Here is a 23,700-nt window from a genome sequence, read left to right on the forward strand (position 1 = left end):
ACATTATGGATACGAGTAAGAGCAACTCTCCATCACTGTAACATGATACTTTATACAGTCAGAAAGTGCAATAGGGAGGTTCCGGAGTACGATTTTTCGTGCCAAAATCCTTGGAGGCTCTACGGATTTTTTATACGTCGTTTTCGAGCAGTGAAATGTTCCGGGGTACGGAACTTATGTGTTTGCCGTCATTGCCTAGGTTACGATCGCAAACACGTCACATTCCCGCGCTATGCCTTTTTATTTTGAAATTTTGTACCGAAATCAAAACTTCCCGTGAAAAATCGATGTTTCTCGTACCAAATTTGTACGCGAAAAATCGTTCTGCACCCGATGACGCAAAATCTCCATACGAAACATGGTTCGTATGAAAGCCAGTCCACACGGATTCTCCGTGCCGAAAAATCGTATGGAGCACGCCTGGAAAAAATCCGTAGCGCCCATACGGATTTTGGCACGGAAAATCGTATCCCGGAACCTCTCTAATAACCTTATTATAGTGGTTGTGTTTTTGTTTTGTTTACCACCTGACACAGCACATACACATACTTTGCATATACACTTGTGATATATAATAGATCGCCTTTAGCATTCCCACACTTGAAAGTGTTCTTCTACATGCTGTGATAGTCTTATCTTCTTTCTCCTGTTTAGGTCACCTTACAGGTGATGATTGTAAACTTTAGTGTTAGTGTTAGTTTTCTTGCCTTCATGCCAAATTGTGTCTGTGTGTACATGTATGTGTGAGTTTTCACTTCTTTCGTTCTGTTTAGGTCACCTAACAAGTGATGATTGTTTAGTTTGCTGGCCTTGCCAATTGTGTCACCACGATGTGTTAGTTCAAGGACATTCATCTGCCTGCATTATTAGTCTTTATATTTTGTGTTTTTGCCTCCCCTTCCTCAATGCCCTGATGCTGCCCAATGGGCGAAATATTGGCAAAGTTATTTATTTATCTATTTGGTTCAGCTGAGAGCCTGTTGCCGGAATGGCGATATTTTCAAGTGTTTTTTTTTGGTTTTTTGGTGGTGTCAATTTGAATTCGCAAACCGAACGGACTGAACATGTCCAATGACAAGGAAGCGAATGAGGTCCAAGGAACCCAGAAATGGAAAACTTGGAAAGGAGACACAGATGAAAAGAGACACAGATGAAAGGAGACACAGATGAAAGGAGACACAGATGAAAGGAGACACAGATGAAAGGAGACACAGATGAAAGGAGACACAGATGAAAGGAGACACAGATGAAAGGAGGCACAGATGAAAGGAGACACAGATGAAAGGAGACACAGATGAACAGAAAACATGGGAACTAAAGTGCTCTCCAGACCACACCGTCACCAGGGATACAAACTTGCAGAGACGCTCTGTTTCCAGGGCGACAAACACCTCGTGAACACCAGTTAGCAGCGCGAGTCAGTGTCATTCACGACGTTTTTGCCTCCAACCAATGGGACAACAATGTGAAGAAGAGGAGGGAGCAACACACCCCCACTCCAAGTATCGCCAAAGGCTCCCCAACCTCTTCAGTCTCCTAAACAAATTTGAGTGAGCAAGTAAGAGTTTTATAGAGACGACAGCAAACAAGTGTGTTTTAAAACCCTTTAGTGTTTCAATAAGAATTCCAATGTATTCTCCTACATTGCTGAGCCACCGGAACATTACTGAACCGGTCTCAAACGTGGCAAAAACATGTTCACAGATCAAGTTTTTATTACTTTTGTCCGTGTGCATATAGAAAATGTGTGTGTGTGTGTATGTGTGTGTGTGTGTGTGTGTGTATGTGTGTGTATGTGTGTGTGTGTGTGTGTGCACGCACGTGCATGTATTTGCACAAATAGTCCAGTATGGATTACAATCATAATGCTAGTGTTTGGTTAAAGATGGTGTTTGGTTAAAGATGGAAGAGCAAAGAGAATGCCGCATGTGCTATTCATGTCTTATGATGTGAATAACAGACATCATTCTGTCAAAAAATCTGACTGGTTTAAAAAAATCGTTCTTGCATCTGCGGTGGCGCTTGTTGCAGTAATGGTTTCAGAATGGAATGAATTCAAAACATGTTTAGTCAGCTGCAATGTGCATGTTACTCTCCCTACTTTGCACTAAGTGAATGATGTGATCAAGCAGGATTTTCAGTGACTGGCTTCATCAAATGAGACTCTAAGTGTATGGTGTCATCACCCTGGATTTCGGTGAAAAAATGTGATAGAGCTATGCTCGAGGTGAATTATGTCATTGGGCCATTGAGTGAATAATGTCATTGAGCCAGAATCTAGGTGAATAATGTCATTGAGCCCAGACTGATAGTAAATGATGTCATTTAAGCCAGGCTGATAGTGAGTGATTACAACCGGCTGGTAATATGCTTGAGTTTGTCCAGGATACCGGCGTGGAAGAATGTGATGTCATGCTGGCCACTCTTAAGGATGAATTTCATAGAGGTTCTTCAACACATTCCAGGTGTAATGGTATTGTAGAGTGTTCTGTGTGAAGTCAGATCAGTATAGGTTGATTGGAACATTGTAACGGGACTTGGTGGGCTTTGGGAGAGCTGGAAAACAGGAGCAGGAAAAAAAGCTGTTTGCCTAGTGTGGTTAGTAAAGTCATCAGCTGAGGCTATGAATGTGCACTCTCTCTCTCTCTCTCTCTCTCTCTCTCTCTCTCTCTCTCTCTCTCTCTCCTCTCATTCTCTCGCTCTCTCTCCCCCCCCCCCCCGTCTGGGAATATTTGAGGATATGCAAAGCTCAGATGCAAGAAGACAATTGTTGATTATAATCCTTAAAAGAGGGATTTCCCCCTTTGAGACGTTGGCACAAATTCCCTTAGTTTCGAAACTTGTCTCCAGCCTTGTGGAGGCTGGTGCTTCAACTCATAGTTCTCTCTGCTTCGGTAGATTTGGAGAATATACGCCCGATGTACAGACTTGTACCTATGGTGTGTCCTCTGTAAAAATGATATGTTTTCGCTGGTCCTTAGAGCCCTGGCAGCAGTCAAAGAGATTCCTTGCCGGTGCATGCCTGGATCGGGGGATTTCCTGGTGATCCACACCTGGATTAGGGGATTCCCCTGATTAGGCTTTCTCCAAATCGGCCTTCTCCAAATCGGCCCTTTTTTCTCCTTTTCGCTCGGCTCAAAAACACATCAGATTCGGCCTCAAAATCAGATGATTGTACAAAAATCGGCTGCAAAATTGGAATACATTGGAAAATCGGCTAAGAGAATTGTTGGCATTTTGGCTTCAAAATTGGTGAGATATTGGAAGGTTGGTAGATTTTTGCGATTCTCAAAGGAACACTCCGAAATCGGCGAAAAGCTTAGCGATTTTTTGATAATTCTCGTTTTCGGCGAATTTTTCCGCCGGCCGATTTGTGGATTGTACTAGTAACAATCTTCCTACGGCTAATGTTTGCTTGAGAGGAGGTGAAAGGACACGAGTCACATGACCTTAACACACTAGTACTACCAGTGCAAGTACTGAGTACTGAAGTAGAGCAAGTACTGAGTACTGAGTACTGAGTACTGAAGCAGAGCGTTTGAGCGGTCATGCTTGCAGCAACATCATTCGTTCGTAAATGCACATTGCAAAAATATTTGGTACATTTTCGGCGATTCTCAACAGAACGCTCCAAAATCGGCGAAAAGCTTAGTGACTTTTCGATACATGCAGGTCTCGCTTTTGGCGAATTTTTCGGCTGGCCGATTTGGAGAAACGTTACCCCTGGTGATGCATACCTGGAATAGGGAATACCAAGAAGTGCCAGTTCTGATACAAACAGTAGGAAAACTTAGTAAGGGAAAATAACTAACGGGAGGGATCGAAGGAAAAAGTTCGTAATCGGTATGCAAGATGATGCCCTTCACCCTGTCCTTAACCAGTTAGAGGAATACCTTGTTGTGCAGAGCATCCTCTTGCACACTGCTGTCTAACATAGCACTGTTGGGGTGATGGCAATGTAGTTGTGATCCATTGCAATCGTGCAGCGCATCAATATCATCATAGACAACCTCAACAAGCGCACTGCTCAATGTGGTTCTGTTCGTGATTTGGTACTGCAACAAAAATAGCAAACACGAACACATCTTGCAATTTCAAATTTGGACATCACGGAGAATTTCAAAGTATTAGGAAATTAGAGACCACATGCCACGTACTGCTCTTTTCTCTCCGAAACTCAACACTTGGAAGGTGCACATCACACATAAAAATTAATAATAGCTTTAACTAATTGAAAAAAGCCTATGTTCTGCCTGCTAAAACAAGATAATTTGTGTTTTCATAACTTCGCTGACAAGCACGCATGCTAGTGCACACATGCTGGGATAAGCAGACCTCTGGTCGGCTGAGCTTAATGGGCCCCACCACCACACTGCATTATCCACCCCAGTGTCTGGAGATATGTGGTTTTTGTAGAAAAAAAAAGGAAAAAGAGAAAAAAATCACGACTGGTTGGCTAGTGAAGTATGAAGATAAATGAGGTTTTTTTTTAACCCTTTGTCCTTTCGCCCATACTTGAACCGTACACCTGTGTACAGTTCAACCCATGCATGTTCAAAGCGACCTGGAAGCTACGCGGATCACCCGATCCACATGAAAATTCACGTGCACACAGCCTATGGTATGTAGAGGATGATACACGGGTCGCTGGGGCTAGTTGCCATTTGAAAAATTTCAGGAAATCAAAGTCGAAGTTTGCTTGCGCCGTGACTTCCGACATGGCAGCACGCAGGTCGCTTGATGCAGATGAAGCGCTTGTTTGAGGATAGCTGGAGTGACCCAAGCGACAATCCTATGTCCTCTGATGAAGAGAACGAACTGGACGAAGCCTTAGTAGAAGGTGTTGATTCTGATTTAGATGACGACGCGGATTATGATGTCGTAACCGTCGACCCAACTGTCGGACATGTCGACCGCTCCGATTTGAGCGCAGGATCGGCAGAACAGCACTCGCGTGGTGAAGAGAGTGTACCACCGCCGTGTCTTACCCATCGTGGAGCAGCAGGGTCAGCTAGAATGCCGCAGCACGTGGAGCGGGAGCGTAGTCCGATCCCAGAGAGGTCCAGATTTCCGTCACCTGCGCGCCGTCAAACTCATGGTCGACAGCCGCGCAGAGCGAGGAGAGTAGCCGCACGGGGCCGCAATGCCGAGCATGTCGCCACTGGCACTCCTCTGGCTAAAGCTCCGTGTTTGCCCAACATGCCAGAGGTGCTACTCCAGGTCATACTTGTACAAATTGCACATTATTATACATAGGAAAGAATTTGAACTTCGAATTTTGCCGATTTTTGCCAAAAAATCATTTTTGATACTCTTGTTTAGCCACGCCTATCTGAGGAATTCAACCCAAACTGCACTTTTAGTTCACAATTATCATAAGCTTTCAGGAAAACATAAAGTGTACATACAAATCATCAGCTGCTTGGGAATGGTGAGTGGATTTCTTGAAGCAGGTACCCCTCACATACATTTTGGGCAAAAGGACAAAGGGTTAACCAAAGCCCTCCTACCTGAACCTGACAAGAAAAGTCTCTCCACTACTGTGCAGCATGTTTGCGAATCGTCCACTTCATCCACAACCTCCCAAGTATTACCTTTATGTTCTCTGCATAAAGTCTGACTAAGATCAAGGTTGTACTGACCCCCCCCCCCACACATTCGTAAATCGGAAAGCCATTGAGAGTTTGTAAAAGTGGAGGTTTTTGGGCCAGTAGCCCTGACCACAAATGTCATTGGCGTACTCACGCCTAGCTCACAGGAAGAAGTGTGAGACAGCAATGAAGCACTGTCTGTTCAACAGTGAGCAATGCGCTCTCCCTGGTTTTAAGGAGTGAAGAGTTAAAACATACTCCTCATGAGCTCCGGATTGCAGTCTCGTCCCAGTGAAACATCAATATTTACCCCCGCAGGTAACACCAACTTCATTCAACACGAGATGCTAAAATCTGTACTTCTATGCTTGCGCTAAAAATCGCAGTAGCTAGTGATACCCCTAGACATGGGGAATTCCCAGTAGCTAGTGATACTAGACATGGCATATTCCCAGTAGCTAGTGGAGACAGTAGCTAGTGGGGACAGTACCTAGTGAAGACAGTAGCTAATGGAGACAGTAGCTAGTGGAGATAGTACCTTGTGGAGACAGTAGCTAGTGGAGACAGTAGCTAGTGGAGACAGTAGCTAGTGGAGACAGTGCCTAGTGAAGACAGTAGCTAGTGAAGACAGTAGCTAGTGGAGACAGTACCTAGTGGGGAGCCTCTACTGTCAACACACAGGTGATGTGGACAGTATAATGCTTGGCTTGTTTGGAATAACATGCTGCAGAGAATGGACCTAGCGACGAGTAGAGGATGATGTCACGTTTACAAGTACATGTATACGTGCAATCCCAATGGATATCTGGAAGTGAGCATTGCGTATCTGGAATCATATTATGTCTATCTGGACTCCATATAAAGCAGACGACGTAAAATAAAGCTAAACAAACCAACAAGCAAACAGACTCAGCGAAGGACCGGTTCAGGTTGCTTATAACTTTGAGTTTCGTGCCGCGAGGCAGTCATCAAACAACAGTTGTCTGTTGTTGCCTAGCGCCATGAAACTCAGAGTTACGATCAACCTGAACAGTAGGGGGGGGGGGGGAGACGTGGAAAACCGTTGCCCCGTATCCCATTTTGCATTTTCAAACATTTTTTGGCCATGCAAAATTCCATGTACGCGTCGAACCCCGGACTTCACACCAGGCAAATGTGCCTTTATGAACCCTCTTGCAGGGTCCGCACACAGACATACATTAGAAGTTCAAGAATATTTCGGGGCACAAAAAAAACAAGATTTAAGGACTTTTCAAGCGACCAACCGTACAGCAAACAACCGCACCGCAACTATTAAAATATGAACAGCACGTAACGTTACGGCGGAAAATACACACTAAAGACCTAGGGAGCGATTTTATTACAGGCAGAGTACATGTGACTGAGCATCAAGAGCATTAAAAGAGAGTCACAGCGTGATGACCATAATTACAAAATATTATAAGAAGACCATGAAGATATAAATAAAATTAGACTAAGAAATGAAAAAGAATGAAAAGGCAATTGGTGGGAGAGCCACAGTAAAGAGAGAAAACACTAAAAACACTAAAAGACAATGCTAGCTCAGTTCCTTTGAGCATTAACAAGGCTGTCCAATTCAGACACAACAGAAGCAGCTCAGCAGCCTTCGTTTTCATCGTACGACGCATGCTGTTGGACTTGGACACCCAAGTAAGGTCGCTGGTCTGCTCCGCTTTCTCCGAGAACTCATCTGCAGATAAAGAGAGCGATGAGATGGTGTCTTCCAGTTGCTTCTTTTTCTTTCTGCACGCGCCAACCTCCTCCTCCGCAGCCTTCCGCTTCCTGGACTGAGCAGTGTCCTGTTCCTCTCTGCGCTGGTTGTCCAGGTGCCGCTGGTATACCTGACGTGCAGAGCTGGCAGCCAGGAGGATAGCAGGTGATGAGACATCAACATGCCCAATGCCACCAACTGCAGCAACGTGGTCGCAGATTGAGCACCGTGCAACAAACCCAGCTTCTGACAGATTGTCAGCCTCCACCTGGCCGTTCACGCTGAAACCTCTCTCGACAGTAGCCTGCCCATGAGAGAGTAGCAGGAGGTCACGAACAAGCTTCCATAGCTTCGCATACCTGGGGTTGCTGGCCATGTCGGTCCAAAGCAGGTGGTCGATGCGTGCATCTGCTGAGGTCGGATCGAATGCAGCATATGCAGACCTCTTCAGAGGGATGACGGAGGAGAGGAAGTCGCTGTACTCTTTCAGGATGTCTTCACAACCAAATTCTTCGCCTTCGACTCTTCCTGCTTCATTAAAAGCAGCACAAACAGGCTTCATCAGCTTCATGCACTCTTCCTTCCCAGAAGACACAGCCATCTTTCGTGGATCAAGGCAGGAGGCAGAACGAACCAGTGGAAAGGAGAGTGGCGACTTTTCCTTTAGCTTCACTACCAGTGCAACAACAAAGTCCCTGCACTGGGCTCTCAGGTCGCGGCACTGGAGCTGGCTGATCTTCTTGCCACTGATGAGGTGCCGTGCATGCTCCTGTGCAGCAAATCCCATGTTCACCTTGGTCACTGGCAGAAGAACTGACTCATCAGTGACATCGATGGCCATCGGGCGAACCGTGGAAGAGCTGGCACTGAGGGTATCCTGCTTCACAATGCGGCTCAGGAGGCTACGTAGCATGGACTCCAGGGCACTATGCAGGAATGGCACCATCGGGTAGTCAGTCAGGAACTTGACAAGGAATGGCTGCACCTCCCTAGCAATCGAAGCAAAGCATTTCACCTTGACAAGAACAGCCGGATCCTTGGACCATCTTCGAATTACGTCGTATGAGTCACAACCCGGGACCTTCAGGGTTTTGTCCTCGACACGAGCAACGAAAACCAGGACACGCTCACCGCCCTCTCTGCTACAGGCAGATTTTCCACCCATCGGTGCTGGCAAAATTTCAGAGGAAAGACAATGGACTCTGTGCCTCTTGTGAAGTCCTCCCGTCTTGCAGGGCTGTGCCGGAAGCAATAGTAGAGAGCCTTCAACAGCGCTACCACACCCCAGCCAGACTTTCTTGCACCATCCTGGAAAGCTCTGTGCACAATGTGTAGGCCACAGCTGCCGATGTCAACGATAGATTTATTGTTTGTGCGCTGGAGCTCTTCCTTCAGCAATCGGTGAAATTTCCAATTTACCGCTGGTCCATCCATGGACACCTGGACCAGTTTGCTGAGGCCGAGTTGATCGGTTGCGGCATGGAAATGGTCAAGCAGATCGTCGGCTGTTGAGTGTCCCAGGTACACTGATGTATGGTAGCGAGTTGCTACAGAGGCGCAATCCACACCGGAACTCCAAAGACGTACGTGAACGTCCATCTGTTTCGTTTTCGTCTTGAAGTTGTGGCTCTCGTCGAATAGCACCACGAATGACTCCGCCTTGTTCACTTTCTTCTGCAGCAGGTCTTGGAAGTACGTACCAAGGCCATAAGTACACAGATAGCCGCATTTGCGCTCACCACAAGAGAATTTGGCTGCAATTTCACTGTCTGGGAACATCCTGCTCACCAGAGGGCCAACGTTGCTACTTGAACTATACGAATAGTGCGAAGTACACACTTTGAGTGCCCACAATACTTCTGCTTGCAAGCAGTCCATACGAGTGATACGTGATGATAGTGTTGGGGTAGCGTTGTGTGAACTCACCAGATCACTGTGTGCTGGTGTTGGGGTAGCGTTGTGTGAACTCACCAGATCACTGTGTGCTGGTGTTGGGGTAGCGTTGTGTGAACTCACCAGATCACTGTGTGCTGGCGCTGGGCTAGCACTACAGGTAGACTCCCTTTAATTCGAACCTCAAATTGCCATTTGCCCTAACTTCGAATTATCCAGAACTTCTAATTATCCAAATGCAGCCCCATGCACTGATATGTATGTCAAAATGCTTGAAATCGCATGCTGAATATAGTTTTGCACATTTTTATTTGCGTCAACGAAACATAGGTACGGGTCATGTACAACGGATCATCAAAACACTGGATTGACACAAAATCATCAGTGACATTATCTTCATCTTCTAGTGAAGAAGTTGTTAGTCACTGCAGCTTTCCTGAAACAATTTCAACGGAAAAGAACTGCGCTGCCTAATCCGCGTCATGAAAGGCCGTTGGACAGCAGCACGTCGTTCTGAAGAACGGAAGTGGAGCAAAGGCATAGACAATATTTACGACAATTGTGTTGTTGTGCGCCAACATCTCCGCGCACGAGCTGGCGCAGTAAGAAAGGCTATCGAGATCCGCGAAGAGAGTCAGCCACCTGGAAGACTGAGTCGTCTTCAATCAAACCTTTGCAATTTGCCTCGCACGGGCTTGAATCAAATTTCGAGAGAAGGTGGGTTTCTTGAACGCTATAGTCGATCCTGCAGCGGACCATCAATCGATTTTTGAGCTACTCTTGGCTTGAGAAGGAGAAAAGAATGAACTTCGAATTACAAGGATAGCAACTCAATCTCACTTCGAAATAAGCGTTCAAAGGACATAGCCAATGTACTGTAAACAGCTCTTCTGTACGAAGACTGGGTTCGAATTATCCAACCGGCGCACTTTTCGTACTTCGAATTATGCATTCGATTTTGACTTGAAGTGACTTGCAGAAGATCGGTACGACGATAAAGTTCGAATTACGCCCAATGTTCGAATTATACCGTATTTGAATTAGAGGGAGTCTACCTGTAGTACTAGTACTGCTGCTGCTGCTGGCACTGGCGCTGCTGCTGGCACTGGCGCTGCTGCTGGCACTAGCACTGCTGCTGGCACTGGCGCTGCTGCTGGCACTGGCGCTGCTGCTGGCACTGGCGCTGCTGCTGGCACTGGCACTGGCGCTGCTGCTGGCACTGGCGCTGCTGCTGGCACTGGCGCTGCTGCTGGCACTGGCGCTGCTGCTGGCACTGGCACTGGCACTGCTGCTGGCACTGGCGCTGCTGCTGGCACTGGCACTGGCGCTGCTGCTGGCACTGGCACTGCTGCTGGCACTGGCACTGGCGCTGCTGCTGGCACTGGCGCTGCTGCTGGCACTGGCACTGCTGCTGGCACTGGCGCTGCTGCTGGCACTGGCGCTGCTGCTGGCACTGGCGCTGCTGCTGGCACTGGCGCTGCTGCTGGCACTGGCACTGCTGCTGGCACTGGCGCTGCTGCTGGCACTGGCGCTGCTGCTGGCACTGGCGCTGCTGCTGGCACTAGCACTGCTGCTGGCACTGGCGCCGTGCTGGCACTGGCGCTGCTGCTGGCACTGGCGCTGCTGCTGGCACTAGCACTGCTGCTGGCACTGGCGCTGCTGCTGGCACTGGCGCTGCTGCTGGCACTGGCGCTGCTGCTGGCACTAGCACTGCTGCTGGCACTGGCGCTGCTGCTGGCACTGGCGCTGCTGCTGGCACTGGCGCTGCTGCTGGCACTGGCGCTGCTGCTGGCACTGGCGCTGCTGCTGGCACTGGCGCTGCTGCTGGCACTGGCGCTGCTGCTGGCACTAGCACTGCTGCTGGCACTGGCGCTGCTGCTGGCACTGGCGCTGCTGCTGGCACTAGCACTGCTGCTGGCACTGGCGCTGCTGCTGGCACTGGCGCTGCTGCTGGCACTGGCGCTGCTGCTGGCACTGGCGCTGCTGCTAGCACTGGCGCTGCTGTTGGCACTGGCGCTGCTGCTGGCACTAGCACTGCTGCTGGCACTGGCGCTGCTGCTGGCACTGGCGCTGCTGCTGGCACTGGCGCTGCTGCTGGCACTGGCGCTGCTGCTGGCACTGGCGCTGCTGCTGGCACTAGCACTGCTGCTGGCACTGGCGCTGCTGCTGGCACTGGCGCCGTGCTGGCACTGGCGCTGCTGCTGGCACTGGCGCTGCTGCTGGCACTGGCGCTGCTGCTGGCACTGGCGCTGCTGCTGGCACTGGCGCTGCTGCTGGCACTAGCGCTGCTGCTGGCACTGGCGCTGCTGCTGGCACTGGCGCTGCTGCTGGCACTGGCGCTGCTGCTGGCACTGGCGCTGCTGCTGGCACTGGCGCCGTGCTGGCACTGGCGCTGCTGCTGGCACTGGCGCTGCTGCTGGCACTGGCGCTGCTGCTGGCACTAGCGCTGCTGCTGGCACTGGCGCTGCTGCTGGCACTGGCGCTGCTGCTGGCACTAGCGCTGCTGCTGGCACTGGCGCTGCTGCTGGCACTGGCGCTGCTGCTGGCACTGGCGCTGCTGCTGGCACTGGCGCCGTGCTGGCACTGGCGCTGCTGCTGGCACTGGCGCTGCTGCTGGCACTGGCGCTGCTGCTGGCACTAGCGCTGCTGCTGGCACTGGCGCTGCTGCTGGCACTGGCGCTGCTGCTGGCACTGGCGCTGCTGCTGGCACTGGCGCTGCTGCTGGCACTGGCGCTGCTGCTGGCACTGGCACTGCTGCTGGCACTGGCGCTGCTGCTGGCACTGGCGCTGCTGCTGGCACTGGCGCTGCTGCTGGCACTGGCGCTGCTGCTGGCACTGGCGCTGCTGCTGGCACTGGCGCTGCTGCTGGCACTGGCGCTGCTGCTAGCTGTCGACGACGGAACGAAAAAACGATTCACTGTCAAAGCTGGAGTACTCCGCTCCACAGCTTCACAATGCTTTTTCCCCTTCGCGTGACTCTTGACTGAGGAGATACCGCCGCCTGAAACATCAAAATCTGACCTGCAGAGTGAGCATTGTGCTCTGAATTCATCGCTGGGAATAGCTACTAGCCACTTGCGAAACTCCGGTGTTGATAGCCAAGCGTCACGAAAATGACATTTTCCCTTCGGAGGCATCTCCGCCACAACTGCTCCGACGCACGGCGAGTTACGAGAAAAACCACACCATGTACCAGCGAACTACTCAATCTGCGGTGAACTACAAAAAGAAGAGCCAGTAGAGGCTAGACTAAAACTACTTACCACTTGAAGAGCGCGAGCAACTAAAGTAGTTACTCGAAAAATTCAAAAGTGTGTAGTTTCGACCCGTCGACACAGGACCACCGCCGTACTTCCCGCTAGTACTGTAGCATGTATGTAGCTACAGAACTAGAGTGCAGGCGCGAACGGCAAGATCCAGCCGAGAAAGCCGCGCAGTAGGGATGTTCTGCTCTACGTTTTGGGAACGCGACGCGAAGAATCACGCGAACTCTCTTCGCGTTCCCGTGACGTAAAGAAATCCTGTTCTGCTCTACGTTTCACGTAGAGAAGTCACGTGGAATGTGTACTGGGAATTTCCCCTTCCATATTTGGCAGTTTTCTGCATGCAGTTGATCGATACCCAGCAAATCCGTACGCATTTTCTCTGCGTGTGCCACAACGTAGAGAACCTCATCTCCGCGTAGAAATCTGGAGCCAAAACACGCGAAGCCGTAGACTCTAACCCAGACTCCTGCTCTCTACGTGATTTCTCTACGTTTCACGTACAGCAGAACCTCTCTAGTGATTCTTTGCTTCGCGTGCACTTGTGTACGAGTCGCACGTGTCAAGTATTTGAAGTAGATCTACACAACAGTCGATCACAGTGGCATGCTTGCCATAGACACACACACAGTGGCATGCTTGGTAACACACACACAGTGGCATGCTTGCCATACACACACACACAGTGGCATGCTTGGTAACACACACACAGTGGCATGCTTGGTAACACACACACAGTGGCATGCTTGGTAACACACACACAGTGGCATGCTTGGTAACACACACACAGTGGCATGCTTGGTAACACAAACACAGTGGCATGCTTGGTAACACAAACACAGTGGCATGCTTGGTAACACACACACAGTGGCATGCTTGGTAACACACACAAAGTGGCATGCTTGGTAACACACACACAGTGGCATGCTTGGTAACACAAACACAGTGGCATGCTTGGTAACACAAACACAGTGGCATGCTTGGTAACACACACACAGTGGCATGCTTGGTAACACAAACACAGTGGCATGCTTGGTAACACAAACACAGTGGCATGCTTGGTAACACACACACAGTGGCATGCTTGGTAACACAAACACAGTGGCATGCTTGGTAACACAAACACAGTGGCATGCTTGGTAACACAAACACAGTGGCATGCTTGGTAACACACACACAGTGGCATGCTTGGTAACACACACACAGTGGCATGCTTGGTAACACAAACACAGTGGCATGCTTGGTAACACAAACACAGTGGCATGCTTGGTAACACAAACACAGTGGCATGCTTGGTAACACACACACAGTGGCATGCTTGGTAACACAAACACAGTGGCATTCTTGCCATACACACAGTACATGCACAGGGTACACTGATGCCGCCAAAATACTGAATTTCAAGGATATTTCAGGACAAACCAGGTATTTTAACAAGATTTACGGGTTTTTTCAGTATATTCTTTACTGGGAATTTTTTAGGTATTTTTTAGGGTTTTCAAGGGCTGTGCGGACCCTGTCTAGATGAAACAACGGACTGCGTTTTTCGTTGAATGGCTTGAAAAACCACAGAAATCGACAAATGACTGGGCGGGTGCCACCTTCGCAAAGAGGGGTGCTCAATCAGACTAGAAGGGCGCTGCAAAAACAAAATACATGTAATGGAAAACTGCTTTTGTCCGTTTCTGGCTGTTGGTAAAGCATCTACTTATGACCGTGCATTCATCTATCTCTACTCTACAGGTTTTGTATCCTCATCGCCTTTGTTCCCGCATTGTAATTAACATGAAAACGGAATCGGATATCATCCAATCCCGCATTGTAATTGCGTTATTGATCCAAGCACTTACCGGTACCACGGGGAGTTGTACACAGGATGGTGTTGCGGGAAATACGAGATTATCAGATGCACCGCTCTCAGATACCGATGGAGAAATGGCCCCATCTGACCAGGGATGTAAGCTTCCATCGACTTGCGATGCTTCTGTGGCGTTGGAACTGATTCGAAATGTGTCATAGGCCACAGAATTGCTGAAGGTGAATTCATCTCCTCGATACAGGCATTCATACTGCAGTTATCCGCATAGTTATCATGCATACAGCCACACACAGATAAATGTGCATAGATGTCATGCATACATACACAGACACACAAATATACACAGGTATCATACGCGCACGCACACACACACACACACACACGCACACACACAATACAATATGTCCATCTGGAGATGATAGCAGGTCCCGAAAGGACCAACAGTGTTCAAGTCACGAGCAGAATCGGGCGTGGCGAGTCAAGTCCTGGCGACGGCGATAGCGCGCACACACACACAAGGGACGGATACAGGGGGGGGGGGGGGTCGGGAGGTTCGTACTAACACCCCTAATTTGTTCGAGCATAGTTCAGGTGTGACCACTAACCCATGCAACTTGCGCGCCCCATGCTATCGACCAGTCGGCCAAGACCAGAGCGGTCCACTAGCTATGTAGCTTGGTAGAGGCGACGGTTCGATACCGGAACGGCTTGACAGCGAAATTTGTATAGACCCAAACCGATCATCAGCATGGATTGTTCACTCGAAATATGTTTGTGGAAGGAAACATGTTGAAATTTGCTCTGAGGCCAGAGTCAATCGAACTGAGCCACTCCTTTGTGTTGGCCCGTTGCCTCCAAGTTGCCCCATTTTTCGCTTCAAATCAGAGGTGGCTCAAAACCGGAAAGGTTTTAGAGTGCACGTCAAATTCACTGCACGTATATAGATATATAAAGGACCGTAATGGTGTACATAATATAGATCCGCACTGAATAGGCGCGTGCCCCGTATGGGTTCCTGGGTGCCCGGAACCCCCCCCCCCTTTTCGCCAGTCATGGTTGCCAGGGCGAAATCAGGGAGTCGTATCTTACAACTCCCTGGGTGGGTAAAATCGACTTCAGCAGCTTTGAGTTTGTTCGCGGTGCATGCATGCACCACTGCACTGCACTGCGCGCCGCGTGCCAGGTGTTACTATGTGTATACGGTACATGTATGAATCTCGAGAACTGTTAGTGTTGCGCGATATGCGGGGACTGAGTCAGGTGGGGAAAATAATTATTGATTTTGGAAATCATCTATCGAGGATTTTCTAGTGGCACTTGTTCATGACTGTTTTCCAAGAGGATGTCCTCCAAAAACAGTCTACACTCTCCTCCTGCTGGACAAAATCAGGCAGGAAAGAATCAGAGGAACCTGTGAATGCACCTGACGATAGTAGTACTGGGTCTAATTCTTGTGACTCGTCCCCTCCTGCCAAGCGCTTTTTTCGCTCCAGATCCAAGCCCTTCTGCTGCATTTGCCTGTGTGAGTGAAACCGAAAATGTCGAGCAAGACATAGATTATTCAGACGTAGGTAAACTGTATGACAGTGGCACTGGTAGATGGAAACGTCAGCCATCGGCGTTGGACTTCCAAGAAAAGTTCGGATTCGCTTCAGCTTGGCACTCTATCCCGCGAGTCAACACCGGGCGCCTCAGAGTACAATATGACGGACAATTATTAGAGATGAGCTGCTGGAGAAAGTATAAATCAGCTTTTCTGCGGGAAAGAAATCGAAAGTTTCTTCCTTTGTGCTGCATATCTTCAATAATGTTTTAACAGCAGATTGCAGAAAATAGAGGTAAAGGAAGGTTTATTTGTATAGCAGCATCAACTCTTCTGCCTCCCCCCCCCCTCCCCTCCCCCTCCCCCCCTGTCCCCATTCTCTTTGAACACTTACTGCAGACTGTCCGTACTGTGTTGTTTCGATGACAGGTATAGACAGCGGAGTGGGGTTGTCTGCTAATGTTTGTAGCACTCCTTCAGCTGGTGAGTGTTGCGTGGGCGGTGCTGGTGCTGGGCGTTTCCGTGGTAATCTGGTTGCCATACCTATTGCGGATAACGCAGACGTTGCAGAGGACAATGGTGGTGGCAGTGCCGGCGGTGATGGTGATGATGATGAGGTGTGCGCATTTGGTGCGGGAGCTGTTGAATCATGTTTTGCGGGCGCTGCCGTCTTGTCTTCTGCTAAACAAATCTGCTTCGATGATGGATCAGTGGGTTGGGGCGGGTTTTGCGGCCGCCCTGAATTACCCACTGATGCTTTCTCTGTTGTTGCTGCTGTTGCTATTGCTGCCGTTGCTGCTGGTGTTGATACTGTTGACGCTGCCGTTGCTGCTGGTGTTGATGCTGTTGCTGCCGGTGCTGCTGGTGTTGATGCTGTTGCTGCCGTCGCTGCTGGTGTTGATGCTGCTGCTGCCGTTGCTGCTGGTGTTGATGCTGTTGCTGCTGCCATTGCTGCTGGTGTTGATGCTGTTGCTGCCGTTGCTGCTGGTGTTGATGATGTTGACGCTGCTGATGTTGCTGCTGGTGTTGCTGCTGATGTTGCTGCTGGTGTTGCTGCTGGTGTTGCTGCTGATGGTGTTGCTGCTGATGTTGCTGTGGCTGTGTCTACAGCATAGGGTTGTACCGGTGCTGTTGCAGATAGTGGGTTGAAGCCAGTACATGTCCTTGGCACATCCCAATCCAGTGTTCTATAGCACTCTGCGACAAGTTTGTTGCTGTTGTTTTCTCGGCTGAGCAAGTTGTACATGGAGGGCCAGTTGTTGACATAAGCCTATTTTCACATATGACAGGAAGTCGGCACCAAGAATAGAACAGAAAAAATGAAGCGACACCAGCGACAACAACACCAAAAACAAGAACAAAAATGAGCACCCAGCCTGCACCATCAATACATAGACATTCGCTAGGATACCAGCTTGAAGTTAGATGGAAACTAGGGGTGAAACGAATTTTAGAACGTTCGACTAGGGGTTCGCTCTAAGTGGGAGTTGAAGACAATTCGATTCGCTACTTCAAGGTGTCGAACGTTCGTCGCTGCATATCTCTAATATAAGCACAGTCTCCAATAATAGCACGTCTCCAATAATAGAACACCTTGGGGCGGCATTCAAAAAATAAAGTGCTCAGTCTCCATTATAAGCACACTGTGTAAATTCATTATCTGTACCGGCGAAAAAAACCCTGAAACGTGTGTGTCATACATGAATTTGGCATGGCAACATACCTCTGGAATGAGGTTGAAATAATAATGGAACAGTCTCCAATAAAGGAACGTCTCCAATAATAGCACGGGGCGGAGGTACATTGAAAAAATAAATGACCGTGCTTATATTAGAGATAATACGGTATGTACATGCAGTCGCATGTATGTATTGGAGATCACAATGTACATGTACACTATGCAAAGCTCAGCCAGCCACCCTCCGTCACCCTCTGTCACCCTCTGTCACCCTCCGTCACCCTCTGTCACCCTCTGTCACATGCACATCCCTATTACAGGTAACAGCAGCTATTCCAGTGTTACCAAGTGCCCTCTGCCCCCATGCGTACTGCCCAGTGCCATTTTGCAGAATTTTGCAGGGCTTTCCGTACTCGTTTTTCAGGTCAACATTTTGACTGATTTAGTGTAATTTGGAACAAAAAGACGATACTGTACAACTTTTCAAGCCACAGAGTTCACTTGTGAAGCCTACGAATTCAGTACAATATCAACTTCACCAGGTCATAACTTTGGTCTACTTTGCTTGATTTTCACAATCTAGGGCTTGTTGGAAAGCTCTTGGCAGGAGCAACGCCAGGATGCCAAGCTCCATGATGAAGCCGTCACTAATCAGGCGTGGTAACACAGCGAAGTCGTCTCCAAGCCTAATACGCAAGCAAATTCAACACCATTCCACTCTCTTTCATCGCAGAACGCTCAATTTTTTTCGAGGCGATTAAAACTTCAGCCGGCTACATCATTATGAAGTGCTCTGTCGCCAGCGCTCAAAGAGCACGCAAAAAGAGATTTTCCCCACAAATGGCGAAGAGATCGATCAAAAATTTGATTTTGCCGAGGTAACTTTTCAAGAATACCTGAATACGGCGCACAATATCTCTGGAATCCGACATCGTAACGCTTCAGCGATTGTTGCATTGGATAGCTTGGAGTTGCTGCTACCACGTAGACCCTTCGATTATTGAATTGGCGCAAGAAACGATGGAGTTACGAAGGTATTAGCAATCATTCATATACATGATCGTTTGCGGGATATTCGATTGAAATCCGTACTGCGGACAAAACTTCGTTTTTCCGTAAAAATACGGACAAATACGGGTGGTTGGCAACACTGCTATTCAAAAAAGAAAGTGATTATAGATTGTCCAATTCTTGGTTGTTTTACGAATTTGATAGAGTGCTTGTGTAGACACTTGTCGGATTTTATAGTCTGTGAGTTTGTCAAGCGAAGCGTTAAGTTCGTCAGAATGTTTCATTCACCTCTATTGGGGTTCGTTTCAACCCTTAGGGGCCGTCCAAGGTTACCAAGGTCACCAATAGTATTTTCAAAACGATTTTTTTTCGTTTGGGGTGGGTGGGTTTTAGAAGTTTTCGTTTTGAAAATAATTTCAAAAAAAATTATTATTGAATGTACGTGGAGAATACCCAGTTACTTCTGGGTGCCGACAATTGAGATCAATATTTTGTTGGACTGCGTTTTTACCTGCAGAAAGGGTGGGTGGGTGTGTGCTTGGCGGTTGAAAAATACTAAAACCTTTCGTTTCGAAAAAACAATCGGTAACCCCTGACGGTGCCTAACGGAAACAAAAAATTAACTTTCGCATTAGTTTTCTCTGATCACCGGACCGGTTTTGAACTGCCCTCATGGAATGTTTGGTGGCTCACTTATCACAGTAGTTCCACACAAGGCTTGGTGTGCTAACGCTGGCAGCCCGTGTTGCTTCATCTCCGGAATCAGCGCAACATCTCTTCCCTGCTTTTTTCCTCAGGTTCAGCGACGTTAGTGATGTTTTGTCTTCATGTTTTGAAGATGGACCAGACACCTGGTTTTATTGCTTCTGGCTATGGCACATGCCGACCCATTTATCTGTGTACGTCTCCTGGCTATAGCACATGCCGACCCATTCATCTGTGTATGTCTGCGGGTCTCCAGGCATGGGCAGCATTATCAGAGAGCTCTTTTCTCAAGATGTAACCCGTAACTAAGTTGGTAAGTAGAAAGAGAATTGGTGTAGTTGGCAAGGCTAAAACGTACCAGGCTAAGAACACAAGGAAAACACGGAGCAGAAAACCTACATGCCCTTCATCGTCACAGCATTTGGGAGACGCAGCTCCAGCTGACTTGATCTTGGCAGCAATAGTTGGCATAGATTTCCAACGTTTGATCGGCTGTGGTTGCTGCTCAGAGATTTCACCCAGGGTTTCCCACGGATCAGCTTGTCCAGGCTCGGTCCCATCCTCTCTTAACTCTTCGGTGTACAGTTCGCTATCTCCTTTGCCATGCCCAAGTGAATACCTCCCAATTGCCTGCAACGACAAATATTCAACAGAAGAAACAAATGTTGAAATCATTTTTATGCAGCGGACTAATGGCTGGGTAAAATGAGAAGGGGTGGGGTTGGGGGCATATATAGTAGACACATGCCATATATAGTAGACACATTCCATATATAGTAGACACATGCCATGGACACATGCCAAAGACCAAGACAATACCACCGTTGAGAAATCGTTTATCACTGACACTGCCGGACCAACCAAACATTGCGTCTGCACGACACTCATTAACTTTAACAATCACTCTAAAAACAGTAGATGAAATCACATTGTCATTGCTTGACAGCGTACAACGCTTCATTCAGCACATACGCTACGCGCCACACATCATATCACACGGACACAATCATATATTAGACCTTACATAACATCAAGCGTTGGACCGTGCAAGACGAAGTAATCAGCGAGCTCAACTTGTCTAACAGAATACGGTCGTTGGGCTATTTCACTGATTAGTTTGATTTTTTTACTATTATTCACAAACCCAACTCGTAAAATTAATATTTGGAAATCCGAATTCCGCTGACGATGCATGGCCTTTACAGTGTAAAACTGGTACAGCTCACGTAAACTTAAAAATGCATAACCTCGTTAGTACGGCCCTCGGCCCATGTCCCTGTGGCCAAAACACTCGATATGAAGTTGTACCCTCCATGAGCGGCAAAGAGAACCAAACCCATGACTTGCATGCAAAAAGACCCAACGCAATTTTATCTGTTGAAATTGAAAAAAAAGTAAAATCCAATAATTTGTAGCCACAATTGATTTTCGTGACTGAAGAATAATAATACCGTATGCTGTTGTTAAAGAACTCTTCCTCTCCTATCCTCCATGCGCTCTCACAGCCGACTCACTGCTACCATCGGTAGCCATTACACACACCAACAGCCATACAAGGAAGGGTTGCAGGTAGATACTGAAATTCCTCCTGACAGCTGTTTCGCCTTCATAAGGCTCATCAGAGAAGGTGATATTGAATAGGATTTTTTTACTAGAGCCATGTAAACCCGCCATGTGTGAGCCATGAATAAGGGGGGGGGTGGTGGCGTGGTCTGGGATGCTCTGCCGACCTTGGGTCTCGGCTTCATCACAACCAGGCGCGTCAATAGCAGAGAAAGAAAGAGAGGGAGGGAGGGAGAGAGACAGAGAGAGACAGAGAGAGAGACAGAGAGAGACAGAGAGAGAGACACACACACACAGAGAAAGAGAGAGAGAGGATGATATCAGGTGGAGATGGTCAGATTTATACTACAAAACATGGGCGCAAGATTACGGGCAAAGTGTGAGAATGAGATATTACAATTCTCCAGCAACACAGTGCCAGGGGTTCCAAGAAAATGGCAGGTGAGAAATCCAATCACAAGCTGCTAACATTAATTTTCTAACGGCTAGGCGATAGTTTAAGAATTTTGGCGAACCACCAAACAAAGTGAAAGAAAGTCATGAAGAGTAGAGTACTAAGCGTGCAGTGCAAGCGTGCAGTACTAAGTGTGCAGCGCTTAGTACTCTACTCTTCATGACTTTCTTTCACTTTGTTCGGTGGCTCGCCAAAATTCTTAAACTATCACCTAGCCGTTAGAAAATTAATGTTAGCAGCTTGTGATTGGATTTCTCACCTGCCATTTTCTTGGAACCCCTGGCACTGTGTTGCTCGAGAATTGTAACTTCTCATTCTCACTCTTTGCCCGTAATCGCCAATGTTTTGTAGCATAAATCTGACCATCTCTACCTGATATCATCCTATTCAATATCACCTTCACTGATGAGCCTTATGAAGGCAAAACAGCTGTCAGGAGGTATTTCAGTATCTACCTGCAACCCTTCCTTGTATGGCTGTTGGTGTTTGTAATGGCTACCGAGGGTAGCAGTGAGTCGGCTGTGAGAGCGCATGGAGGAGAGGAGAGGAAGAGTTCTTTACATTTTATTGGCGGAATAGTACCGTTCACCATTTGAAGTATGTTGTTGTTGTGCATTTATTTATAGTCGTTCAACCAAACAGGCAATGAATGGTGCCGTCTCACAAGGAGACGACTTAGAAGATATGTCTGATAAGAGCCCGTAGTTCCTATAATTTCACTGACAGCTCTACCTGCGCTACTATTAGAGACTGGGCTATTATTGGAGACTGTGCTTGAATTCATTTTTCAATGTCCCACTATTAAGCCATCTCCAGTCTATAATTATAGGCATAAACTGCTCATGCATGCACCAGTCACCTGGTCACTTTGCCTGCAGGATACAACTTACCACCTGTTTCGGCGCTTTCCTGCCACTCTAGTCGAACAATTGAAGGGATTGAGTTGAACCTTGGTGTGAAAGTTGTAGCCTGGCATGGTGACCAGGTGACTGGCATGGTGACCAGGTGACTGGCGTGACCAGGTGACTACTTATTCCACCATGTTCTATTGGGAATATGGGCCAAATGCTTCAACGCAGCCTTCTCGCACCAAAACCAGTCGATTCAGCGTTCAAAAGACTAACATAGGGGCCATTTTGCAGTCGTCCTTGCCTTTATAAGAACGATAGGGGCCAATTTGCAGTCATCCGGGCCTTTATAAGAACGAAATGGTGCCTTTAGTGACATTTTGCATACAAATCCTCGTCTAGTAGGGCGCAGTCACCCAGTTTATGTGGAAGCGGCGAGTTTGATTGTGATTCGTGAATAAAGGAGGAAGGGAGCGTCTCAGCTTCCTTGGACCAAGACCATTCGACTCAGCACTCGAAGACTACCGTATTTCCCCGATTATAAGAAGCACTCGATTGTAAGTCGCACCCCCATTTTCAGGTTTGTGCAATATTGTTGCGATATATTCACTTCAGTAGAAAGTCATGCTTGATTGTAAGTCGCACCCCCTTTTTACCCTGAATTTTAGAGTAAAAAGGTGCGACTTATAATCGTGGAAATATGGTACAATTGGAGAAAAATTAATTTTAGGCTTAACTTCGCCGAGATGATGTGCTAAGTACTCAGTTCCCATGCTAGATGGACGACGATATACTGCCCTTCAACCCAAAAGAGCTCGCTTAACCATACCAGTGCGGAATTAAGGGAATCATCCATTTGCTGAGAGTTGGCACTGCGTGACAGCTGCTGGTGCTGGGGAGATTGCTTATTCTCGGAGTCCATTACCGAGCCCAGGTCCACCACCGCGGCGCTGCACTGTTGTTCTGAGGAGTTTCCTCTGGATGCGGGCTGGTGTCTGTTGTCGGCCATGTAGGGCGAGAAGTGCATCATACTGTGTTGGCTGTGGTTACCAGCCACTGCTTTCCCGTCAAACCAACTCTCGGCCTGTGCACGGGGAAATGGACACACGCAGAGTTGGGAGGTGCAGAATACAGTGCATTTCACATGGGTTGGTCACAGTAACGCAAAAATAATGACACGTACAATAATCTTACAGAACACCACCATGTGTGAATGTTGTCAATAGCTTTTCAGAGAAGACTTCAAGAAGACGAGAAAAGGAGATTGAATGAGACAGCTCACAGTAGGTGCAGGAGATATTGCAGATGCTGAAGCAGCAGGGTCAGCAAGATCACAGCCTACGGAAAAGGGCAAAAACCAGCATGTGACCAAGCTAGACAGCGTTGGAGGCATGGCCGTGCCTTGTTACTGAAGGCACGTCGAATGTGGTATACGTCTACGATCCTATCTCAGCTCTCTTATGCGTCTAACGGCATCTCTTTCCTGCCCTGTCATGTTCTCTGCTAAATTGCCTTCTACAAATAGTGCTGGGTGTCAGGCTGCTCGCCGCACAGTGCAATAGCTCTTTTGCTTGCCCTGTTATCCCTGCCATCACTTCAC

General features: G+C 48.1%; 1 protein-coding gene across 1 annotated transcript; it reads right to left on the reverse strand.

Annotated features, from left to right (window-relative positions):
• Positions 1–1,886: 1,886 nt before the first annotated feature.
• LOC135829992 (ice-structuring glycoprotein-like) lies at positions 1,887–23,164 on the reverse strand. Its single transcript, XM_065342384.1, has 6 exons — positions 22,930–23,164; positions 19,635–19,865; positions 16,236–17,111; positions 14,330–14,548; positions 3,894–4,055; positions 1,887–2,556 (listed from the first exon to the last, which is right to left on the reverse strand). The coding sequence occupies exons 1-6, from the start codon at positions 23,128–23,130 to the stop codon at positions 2,452–2,454; spliced, it is 1,794 nt and encodes a 597-aa protein (XP_065198456.1). The 5' UTR covers positions 23,131–23,164; the 3' UTR covers positions 1,887–2,451.
• Between the last annotated feature and the right edge of the window lie 536 nt (positions 23,165–23,700).

This window comes from Sycon ciliatum, chromosome 13, assembly GCF_964019385.1.
Source record: "Sycon ciliatum chromosome 13, ocSycCili1.1, whole genome shotgun sequence".
NCBI lineage: Eukaryota > Metazoa > Porifera > Calcarea > Leucosolenida > Sycettidae > Sycon > Sycon ciliatum.

Coding starts and splice junctions, on each gene's coding strand:
- LOC135829992 (XM_065342384.1), bottom strand. CDS start 23,130: ATGATGCACTTCTCGCCCTACATGGCCGACAACAGACACCAGCCCGCA. Junction 14,549..16,235: donor CACAGTACGGACAGTCTGCA/GTAAGTGTTCAA, acceptor GGATAACTGCAG/TATGAATGCCTGTATCGAGG. Junction 4,056..14,329: donor TACAACTCCCCGTGGTACCG/GTAAGTGCTTGG, acceptor TTTTTGTTGCAG/TACCAAATCACGAACAGAAC.